Source organism: Penicillium cinerascens (assembly GCF_028974065.1).
Source record: "Penicillium cinerascens strain IBT 15544 chromosome Unknown contig_16_segment0_segment0, whole genome shotgun sequence".
Classification (NCBI taxonomy): Eukaryota; Fungi; Ascomycota; class Eurotiomycetes; order Eurotiales; family Aspergillaceae; genus Penicillium; species Penicillium cinerascens.
The window spans coordinates 2,574,116-2,585,044 of NW_026695286.1; the positions used below are offsets into that span (position 1 = coordinate 2,574,116).

The following is a 10,929-nucleotide window of genomic DNA, read 5'->3' on the forward strand; positions in this document are numbered from 1 at the left end:
CGGTAGTTGACTTGGCTCCTACGAAGAAGCCTCTTCCTGAGAAGCTGCTTGGCTCTCGGCAAGGCTGGTGTCTCCGTCTTCCGCGATGCCATTAGGCGGGGCCTCTGTCTCCTCGCTCTTCTTGCCCGCATCGCTGGCCGGCTGGGCAGGAGAGTTGATAGCAGAGGCTGGCTGCGACTTCTCTGTTTCCTGGCCTGCCTCGGGGAAAATCTCGACAAAGAGGTCTGGCAGGAAGCGGCCAAGACGTTTGCGAGTTTCATTCCACATTTCTTCTTTGCTGGGATCCTGGGATGGTGGCACGAGGTAGCCGCCGTCAGCCATGACTAGAAGAATGTTCTTCAAACTCTCGGGGATCGCTTCCTCCAGGCTGTCGGTCTGGCCACAGTTCATCATGCGGTCTAGGATATCCAGAATCTTGAGCCAGAGAGGGAGCATACCCTCGCGATTGGGAAGCTGGTCCAAGAACCGCAGGAAGATCTTGCAGACCAATGTCGCGGCCTGAACACGGGTTTCGCCCATGCCATTAGGGTCAGAGTGGTAGACCTCCGGCTTGAGAAGACGCAGGACGAGAGGGAACAGCACTTCATCGAAGATGGTGGACCATTCCTTGTCATCGCTGGACACAAGATCAGCGGACAGGAGAGATCGTTGCAGGGTGGAGATTGCGTGGTGTCGAATGTCCCGGCAGGGATTGACACATTGGCTGGTTAAGGATTGGAAAATGGGAGACCAATAGGCAGCCCAAGCTTCACGTTCCTCGAGATGAGACTGCTTGATCAACATGGGGACCCGTCCAGTCAGATGATAGATCAGTCCAATAGCCTTGATGCCACGAGTGACGACTGGGTTCTCGGTAGGTTTGGGGGGCTTGACGCCCTTGGTCCGCCGAGCCTGTATATCTCTTTGGCGTTCGTTAATAGACCCCACGTGTGCAGCACTGACGAAGTCATTCGCGAGGGTCACAGCAGATTCGTAGTTATCGGGTGTCACAATGTCAGGCATAGATTCAGCGATGCTTTGAAGCAGCTCGAACACCATCGGTGCGGCCTCTTCATGCTGGTGCAGCCTCTGCAAGATTGACCAGAAGTCTGGGGAGATGGTGATCTCGTTCCTTAGGCGACCCGTGTGTGCAACACAACGGGCAAGGCCCTTCACTATAGGCGCAGCAACCATCTCCAGGATATCTTGGTCGTATCCAGAGATAGCGTGCAGCACGACTGGTACTCGCATGAAATCCTGGTCCTGTAAATTTTGTTAGCTGTAATGGATTGGAGACGTTCTGCTTTCGAGAGAACTTACGTGGCTGAGTCGCAGAAGATTGAGTAGATACGAGACGATGCGAGATACGCTCAGCGGATGAAGATTCTTTGCATCGCGCACCATGGTTTGAAGAGTAGTCGCCAGCATCTCGCCAAGAGCACTCAGGGTCTTCTCATCGCGAAGAGTGAGGACAGTTGCCAACTCCAAAGCAAAGATCATCGACGGATCATATTTGGGCTGGTTGGGGTCAATACGAGGATTGGGGCTTCTCGAAACAGGGCTTGGCCGCTCTGGCTTCACAACAATGACTGCCGGAACATTCTCTTCGGGGAGCTGAGACAACAGAGCTCCAACAAGCATTTCGAGAGACGAAAGAGGGAGCGATCTTCAGACTGGTCAATAATTGAATCGGAAACGTCGAAAAGTATTGAGAACTTACTTAATGTTATTCAAAATTTCGGGGATCGAGCACGCGGTCACGCAGTCCACTGTGCACAGCGTGTTGTCCAGCTCTTCGTCGGAAGGCTCAGGGGGGTCATCAGCAGCATAGCTCGACAGGTAAGACGTGAATGCAGACAACAGTCCACTTTCGTTGCCAATTCTATCCCGATCCACAACCTGCGACGGAGGCTGCAGCGGGATTGGGGAGATGTCAAGCTCGGCCGTGATCTTTGAATCCAGCGGCGGAATCAGAGAATTGATGAATAAATTACTGAGAATGCGAACGATATGCTCCCAGCTTTGCTTGGGCGTGGATTCATTGCCCGCCAGGACTCGGAAGAGCACCACGGTAGCAAGCTGTGCTCGGAAATCCCTTCCAAACTTCACAGCAAGTTCACTCACCATAACGCTCTTTTTGCCCACCTGGACCTCCGTGTTGAGTGCTGTACTTGGAGGCTTGGTTGTCGCCAAGGTGCTGATGGATGCAAGGGAAGAGACGATGCGGTCGAATGCCTCCGTCAAGCCGTAACGAGCAGCAATCTGGGCACACTGGTCGAAGCCATTGACCACGCGGGAATAGACTGCGTCATCTGAGGCAGACATGAAAACATAAGACAGAGTTGCGACCACAGGTTTCCAAGTAGCTTTGAACATCTCCGCATCATAAACGTTGGTTTCGCCCACAACCATCTCGCCAGCTCCGGATGACTTGAGAAGCATTTCTTTCCAGGCGTAGTCGAAGCCATGCTTGTTGTCATGTTCTTCCGGCAATATGATCTCATTCTGGGTACGAGTCAGCTGTTAATCCCAATATCCAACCACACAGACAATCCTTACCGCTGAAATAGAATCGTAAATCTCCTGGAGAAACTCTTCCGTGAAATCACCACCGCCATTGACACCCCGCAAATTCCTTGCAAAAGCAGGGAATGACATGCGGCTTTGTGGCTTGACGCTGGGATTAAATAGATCTGTGTTCTAGATGGGTGTTAGCTTCCCTGATCCCATTGCCCAAGATGGGGAAATCTTACGAGCATGATGATGGCGTATGTCAATACATATAGCGAGTCTTTATCAGCGATGAGTTCTGGCTTTGCCTTTTCCGTGTAATGCTCGGAGAAGGTTGTCACGATTCGTTCAATAAGCGGCGATTCGCCGGGCAGTCGGAATGAACTCAGCAGCTCTCGTAGAGCTTCGACCACATTCGTCCCCGAGAAATCAAGGAGGTCGATAAATGCACCCAGCAACTCCTCATTGTCACGTTTGGAGATGAATTCACCAAGCACTTTCTTTGACAGACGCGCCGACCCTTTCAAGAATCGGGCGACTAGCACTGGGTTTTTGGGGTCTTCAATAATACCATGCTCTGCAAGATAGGCAATGCCCTTCTTCGGGTTCTCATTGAACAGCTGTGCTCCTTTGATGATGATCTTCTTTGTTTTCCGTTGACTGCGAAGAAGTTCTTGTGGGGGATAATCTCCTTGAACAGGCTCATCGTCCAAACGATCATAAATAAATTGCACATAGCCCAGCAGAGCATCCAAGCACAGTGGGGGCACGTTTGTAGTGCTCCATGTGGCAGAATCCGGGAAAGCGTTTCGGGAGAGTAACCCGATCATATCCTCACACAGATCTCCCCGGTCAACTTCACAGTCGTAGTTGACAAAGAGCTCCGTCATGAAGCTAGGGATGCGCGACAAGACACCTATGCTCTCAACCATTGCTTCCCGTGCCTCGGGCTTTCGTGAGCCGCCCTCAAGACCTAGCTTTTGTCGGTCTTTCACCGGAACTGGGGTGGATCTGCCACTGTTCGTCTGAGATAATGGTTGCTTCACAAGCTTGGGTGCTTGGGGGACCCCCTCGTACAGTGATGGATCGATGCCAGCCTCACGGGGAATTTCCACGCGGGGGTGGAGGCATGCCACTAAATATGAAAGATAGAGTTCTTGCTGAAGCTTCAACACAGAACGACACGTCGAGAGCAAAGTACCCGCAACTCTCAGAGATCCGGTGAGAATGGGCAATTGCTCCGATCGGACCAACTGGAAGAGATATCGGCAGAGATCATCTCTGGCCAAAACAGCCAAGCTAGGGTGTCGAGCGATAGAGGGACCAGCCACTTCCAAGGCGACATCAATGATTCGGAGAGCCATCACTCGCATGGTATCTGTATGTTGTCGATTGTGAGGATCCAGAAGATCGATCAATACACGGAACAGTTCTCTGATAGACGGCAAAGAATACGGTTTAATCTCGGTCTCAGTGTCATCATCCGGGTTTGGAGGTGCAGCCGCAGCGGTTGCGCTCCCCGGCTGCTCGGGAGACCCTTCTCGACTGGTGCTGGCCCGTTCGGCGGCTGCTGTATCGGAGCTCATGGCGGACTGGTGTTGCGATGTCACAGTATCGCCATTGACAGAAGGATCCATCTTCAATTTCGTTGCTTCGGACTTGACATTTTCGTCCGCAAACGAAGCCGGTCCTAGTGAGACCTCTTGATCGAGGTGCGACAGGCGCATGAAAATGACTTGGCACATGTTGACCATAGCCATCTCTGCGGATCTGCGCAACACCTCCGACAGGCGGCCTTGACAGCACATGCTCAATCCCGTTTCCATCATCTCACAGACGCTCTCATCACCCAGCAGCTCTCCTTCCGGCCGAGAGAGCATGCCCTCCATCAACTTCAGAATCCTCAGAAGCACGATCTCGTCCGCTGAAGAGTCGCTCGCCTCGAACCGACAATGCGTAATTGCTGCAGAGAGCAGCTGCATAGCCATTGGGAGCCGCGGCGAGTTTCGATTGATGATGTTGTATGAAAAGAACTTAGTGATGGCGACCAAGGCGAGAGAGGTAATGACGGCGGAGGTCGAGGAGGAACGGATGACCTGCAGGAATGGATGGAGTAGGGCCGGCGTATCGAAGGAACGGATGTCTTTGCAGCCATTGAGGTCACTCCGCAGACGGGTGAAGGCCGATATCAACGGGTTGTCCTGCATGCTCTTGCCCTTCTTCCCTCGCAGGCCCCATCGGTTTGCCAGGGCATGGTCGTCATCGACACGGGACGATTGACTGCTCTTGCGCGGGCTAGGCGGCGCAGATGTATCCCGCTCATAGACACGAGACCCTCCATTGCCGCCCAGGATGGCGGAGACGGAGGAGTGCGCCCAACGGGCATGCTTTCGCATGGACGAGGTGACCGTAATGCATTCTGTGGTCACGAGAGCCACGGGGTCGATGGCTATGGGGAGAGGATCGGACATGGTGGAATCGAGCATCTCGAGCGGGAGATGCGCTCTGTGGTGTCACCGTGAACTCGTGAACAAACAGCTGGTCTCTCGATGGCTGCTACTTGCCTCTTGCGGCTTAGCGTGTTCCCCGCTTGGTCACCGCCTTCGTCAGGGGGTCAATACGTAATATACGTAATATACGGTATTGTCACACCTAATATGATTTAATACTCGAAATATGGTTACAACACTAAATTATGTGCAGCGTTGATCCTGACTCGCCCAGGCGCTAGATAAGTACATTATTGAGCTGTGTATGCAGTAGTAGGTATATAATACTCGATAAAGCTGAAAATAAATCCATCATTAGATGGAATATTGAATCACTTGTAGACTCAAGTGTGCCTAGCTAGCTATAGGACGATGTAGTATTGCGTTGCTATATCCGAGACCTTTTGTTTATATACATCTGCTTTCGGAGTCGTCAACCAAGACAGGCCAACCACCGACCTCGTTAGGTAGATAATTGCATTGTTCCCATGTCTGCGACTTCAAACTATGCCTTTGTTTGACCCATTCTCGAGATCTGACATTATGCTTAAAAATTCGGAGATCTGGTGAACCCTGTCCTGTACTGATTGTCGATCTCGTGGGATGAATAAATGATCGGCTCCCTACCACGAAGACGGTAAACTCTATGGAGAGAGCTAGAGGGTAGGTACCTGTTCACACGATAGAGTACATTTCGAAGCGAGCGAATGTGACTTGTCAGATCTGAGCCTTGCAGGGTAGACGAGGTGACCCGCGTTGGCCCGACAAACGTAAACAAAGATCCTCCGATGAGCCGCTGGCGCTAAGACCAGGCCCCAGTTATCGCGCTATCGCTGCGGTATCATTTATCCCCCGCGCGCCAAAACATTCTCTCCTCACGCCTCCAAGATCCCTCTGTTTGCCTCGTATTCCCCGCTCCATGTGTCCGCTCGTCGATTGAGCGCTGCCGCCGACACAGTTCCATGGAGGGGGCCCACGAGCGTTGCGACCTCTATCAGTCCACCGCAACTTCCCCTCACATGGGTTGTTGACATCCTCTCACCGCGACTAGAACCTTTCCTTGAAACTGTGCGCTTCGTTGTCGCCGTGTCGATCCTGCCGTCTCTCAACTTCGGCGAACCCAATCCACGCGATCACGCCTTCCCACGAAGCGCACACTTGCCGCAAGTGCGTTTGCGCCATGGCAGTCAACGCAACAGCGCCTGCGGGCACCTCGTTGTCGGACCTTCCTTTGGAATATCTCAGTCTCTACCATACCGTCGATCAGTATCTCTCCTCAATTCTCGTCTTCTACGGCCCCGTTGCGACTGTAAATGCCACCATAAGCAGCTCGCGCATTCAGGCGCATATATTCACACCCGCTGGCTTTCAGAGCTACCCGCGCTTCACGATATCCCCAGCTGCTTCGGTGTATGCCGCAGTCAATCATCTACCCCGCGATAAACAAGGCGACGAAGTGGCCCGTGGGCTTGCTGTCAGCATGCTAAAATACTTCACCGAGTTGTCGGACCCGCTCAAACACTGTCTGACAGAGACGACCCGTGCTGCCAGACAAGGTGGCAAGATTCTGAAACCGTTTGATGCCGTCCATGCCGCTGATTTGGCCAATCGCATGATAAGGGTGGAAGATTCAACAGAGATTGTGCGCGACATTCGCAGTGCTTACCAGGATCGCAGAGTTTCCTGGACCGATATCGACGTCGTCTTGCCTGCAGGCACTATTCAAAAGCCCGAGCGGCGCAGCAGTGCGGGATCCGACATCGAGGAAACTCAATCCCTCGAATATGGCCCCTACACACCCCTCATATCTGCTTTTGGCGACCCGATGTTTTTGCCAACCTCACGACTCAAACGTGCGCCTTCACAACCGACCAATGTCAGCAAATCGAGAGTCTTCACGCGAAGTCAGAAAGAAGCTCTTCGTCTCACCATGTGTGAGCTTGTTGACACAGAAGAGAGATACGTTGCTAAACTGTATTCTCTTGTACACGAAGTGGCAGATGAATTCCGGCAAAAAGCTCAAGTCAAGGGCGCCTCCAGTACCAGCCCTGATGAAGCATCGTTGGCTGCCCTCTTTCCACCGTGCTTGAACGAAATCCTGGAAGTCAATCTTGGTTTTCTAGATGTCATTCGACAAGTGCTTGACGAGACCGAAAAGGATGCCATCGAAGATATCAGTCAAGACACTGAACTCCCAGGGTCCGGCCATCATCGGAGAGAGAATCGGGATTCACTTGGTGCTGTGACGTTTGCGAGGGCGTTGCTCGACTGGCTTCCACAATTCTCGCAGCCCTATGCGAACTATATGCGTGCCCACACTGGATTTACGCAGACGCTCAATTCGTTCATGAAAGACAAAGGCTCCAGCTTCTCAAAGCGGGTGTATGAGACCGGAGAGCAGAGGTTAAGATCTTTGCTGATGGAACCTGTTCAGCGACTTCCTCGTTACAGTTTGTTGATTGATACCATGACTGGAAGCTTGCCCCTGGTACACCCAGCTGTGCGACCGCTTCTGAAAGCTCGGGACATTGTTAAGGACATCTGTGCTCTAGACAATTCTTCTCCATCCGCACATGCACAAAGTCTCAAACGATTGAGAGAGCTCGTGGATGGATGGCCGGCGAATAAGTTCCCTGATGGTCGTTTGATCACAGCCGTCGATGTCAACGAGATTGCACCACCTTATCAAGTAGATATACAGGCCCCAGGCTCGGCCGCGGGAATTATGCTTCTTTACAAGAACTGTCTGGTACTGCTCGCAAAGCCTCTCGAAAGCCGAGCCACTGCGCGCGCAGTGTTGGCCGATATCGATAATGCAGCTTCCTCAACCAACGATACGTCCATGTCCCTACCGGCATCGGAACTCAAGGTTGTACAGGTCCTGGAGCTTCACGCTATTCGTTGCATGCAGTCAGCCTCTGGCCGGTTGTTGTTCATTGTACCCGCCTCATACAAGCCCAAATCTAGTTCTATGGATGGCGAGCATGATCTCCTTGCTTTAGAGCTGACTGCGATGTACGAAGGAAGAGCCAGCCGTCTCATTGAAGAAGTCACCAAAGCGAAGATCGAGGGCAGGTTTCCAGAGCAAGAGCGAGAGGGAGGCAAATGGACCCTCCGTAGCCCTCCTGCACCAACAGGCAATGCAAATATTTTAGCCTGCGTGTGTGAGGATGGCCAAGGCGCTGCAATCAATGAAGCCCAGGCGTCCCCAATTCGATTACTCTTCGACACTCCCAAGGCAAAGTGCACCCAGATGCTCCAAAGCACCGATTTGGAAATGATTATTTCGATCTCTCCGCCTAACGGTGACCAGTACAGAATGGATATTGATTCTGTCGTTGGTGGCCCATACACGGACTTTGTCACTGTGGATAACTTCATCCCGACCATGTCACGACGTCTGCAAAGCCTACTCTCGTCTCTGCACAGCCCTCGAAATCCAAAAGTGATGAGACCTCTGGTTCATTCAAATTTCGAAATCCTTCGTTCCATTACGACTAATTTAATTTTGCAAGTCAAGTCTTCACGCGGCTTCCGTCCGCCTTCGCCTACCAAGTTGATATCCAACCTTCTGGGAGGTAGTCGCGACAATGTCCCGACCTTGAAGACACCGAATTCAGCATCTCTGCTGGGTGAATTCCCGAAGATGCCACCTCCTAGACCCCAGCATGCCAGATCCAATACTTTGCCATCTACATTTCCCAGCAAAGAAAAAGAAAAAGAAGAAAGCCCGAGCAAAGCACCAGGAGCTGGAGTGACCGCCCTCAAGGGACCCGATAGCCAGCTTGGATCCCTGGAACAAACGTTTGCAGCCTACGTGCTTTCCTTACAATCTCGAAGCGGGAACATTCTTGGTCGTATGCTCCGGGCTCGAGACTACGCGGATCGTGTCCCAGTTAATGAGCTTTACAATGTCCTGCTGGAAGACCCAAGCAAGCTTCAGTCTGCCGCGGAGGTGCCTGTTGACACTTTGTTTGTCGCCTTCGAGACCTTCATGAAAAATGCCTGGAAGATGAGCATGGGTCCCGTCTTGGCAGTGTCGTCGTTGAAGTTACTACAGAGTCAGTTTGACACCATGTTCCCTCGGGACTTTGATGAGCAATTTAAGAAGTTCTTGGTGGACATCAGCCCGCAGAATCGCCGTGCTCTGGCCGCCATCATTCGATTGCTTGCCGAGTTGCTTGACGCCTCTGGTAATGACGGGGATAGGGGAGCCTTGACCATGGCTTTCGCCGAGGTTCTCACGGAGGAAGGAGATCCCGTCCAACACGTTTCGCTCTTGGACCGACTAGTCGATGACTTTGACAATCTCTTCGAAGAATTTATCCCCGGTGGCGCCTCAGTCGAGGGAACTCTGGGTTGTGATCAGGGCAAGACCTCACAAGCAAACACTGGGTCAATGGGCTCAAATAGTTCATCATTCCGAAAGCGCTTCGGGTTTGGCCTCCATAAGGAGAGTCAGAGGAGCGAAGGAGAGAGCAAGGTCGCATCAATCCTGCGAACTCTTAGCAAGCGACAGAGTCCTACGGATTCAGAGCCTACCACCCCCAGGGGACATTTGACACGTTCCAAGTCCACCGATGTGGACTCTCGCCTAGGCTTTTTTCGACCTGCCTCACGCGATCGCCCCTACGGATTTTCATCCGAGGAACAGATCTCACGGCCGGGAACTGGCTATGGTCAGCCGCAGTCCCTGTCGTCTGTCCCTGAAATCTCACAGGATGGGGTAGTCAAGTTCCGCAGAAAGCGCAGAAGCTCGCTGTCAGACTTACGCCCTCCAACAGCCCTGTCTGATGCATCTGAAGTCTCCCCAACCCATCCGTTGCGACCGGTGACTCCATCTAATATCCCACGCGCGGAAGTAACAACGCCAACCAGCCAACCAAGGCCGCAAAGCAGTTATCAAACTGCTTCACCTAGCAGGAGCACATCGCCCGCGAAAGCGTACTCTTCCATTCGCCTGGGGTCTCCTATTCGAAGGATGTCACCTCCACGGCCTTCCACTCCGAGTAGAAAGGAAAATATTGATCCCAAGGTACCACAGGCGGATCGTGCAGCCAAGAACAAGCCACACATTCCGGAATCACCAAACCAGGAAAATAAAAGGCGATCTCGCGCTACCAGCATTCCTCAGCGGACCGTGGGCCTCCGAGAGCGATCAACAGTCAACAGCACGGATAGCAAACGGCCCCAGTCCTCTTCGCCTCAAAAGCCGCAGAAACTGCGGATGCAAAGTCCACAAAAGGTTAGTCTTCCTCAATGAAGGTGGGTTGGAATGAAAGCTAAATTGTCTTGAATAGCTTCGTGAGCGTGTTTATAACGAGAAGAGGTCTCAAGCTACCGCTCAGCTTGGTATACGAGACGAGCTTAGGGCTATCGGTGACGAATTACATGCTCTGAGACTCACGCCAAGCAAGCAATCCGGCGTGGAGCCGGCCATGGGTTCTCCAGGCGCTGATATCTCTTCGGGCGCAAGTGCTTCCCTTGAAGCTCGCATGCGGACTCTTGAAGCGCGTTTCGACCAACTCTCCGGAGAATGCAATGGACGAACATCAGCATTGGAGAGAGACTTAGAGTCCTCTTTGGTCCTGAGTGAGAAGCGGGTCAAGAAGCTGGATGAGCTATACCGAGAAGCCAGTGCCGAAAATGAAGCTCTCTATGATCGATTCAACTCCGAGCTCAGCAAGATCTCCCGGGATGTTCGATCTGGGAGCGCTGAAGACGCCCTGAAGTCTCAGCTGTCCAATGCGCTGGAAGAAATTGGTCGCCTCAAGAAAGAAAACTTTCGACTGAAGAGAGAGGCCGGAGGCCTCCGAGCCCAGCAGGCTGCTGTTGCTCTTTTGAAGGCGAGCGAGCTATGATCGACACTAAACGCAGCCGCCACATTCCCTTTTTTCGCCCGTCACGTACCACCATCACCTGTCTTTTCATTCTTCTTCCGTGATACCAC

The 10,929-nt window shown here is 52.5% G+C and overlaps 2 protein-coding genes across 2 annotated transcripts; one reads left to right on the forward strand and one right to left on the reverse strand.

The window, feature by feature from the left end:
• Positions 1-18: 18 nt before the first annotated feature.
• Positions 19-4,961, reverse strand: N7498_000954 (Sec7 domain-containing protein; the record flags this gene model as incomplete). The annotated part of the gene is made up of 5 exons (XM_058448017.1): positions 19-1,242; positions 1,300-1,645; positions 1,700-2,484; positions 2,539-2,679; positions 2,733-4,961. 5 exons carry the CDS (start codon positions 4,959-4,961, stop codon positions 19-21), a joined length of 4,725 nt encoding a protein of 1,574 aa, XP_058313428.1.
• Positions 4,962-6,159: 1,198 nt separating this feature from the next.
• N7498_000955 (putative Rho guanyl nucleotide exchange factor) lies at positions 6,160-10,840 on the forward strand (the record flags this gene model as incomplete). Its single annotated transcript, XM_058448018.1, has 2 exons — positions 6,160-10,224; positions 10,280-10,840. The coding sequence occupies 2 exons, from the start codon at positions 6,160-6,162 to the stop codon at positions 10,838-10,840; spliced, it is 4,626 nt and encodes a 1,541-aa protein (XP_058313429.1).
• Positions 10,841-10,929: the final 89 nt, after the last annotated feature.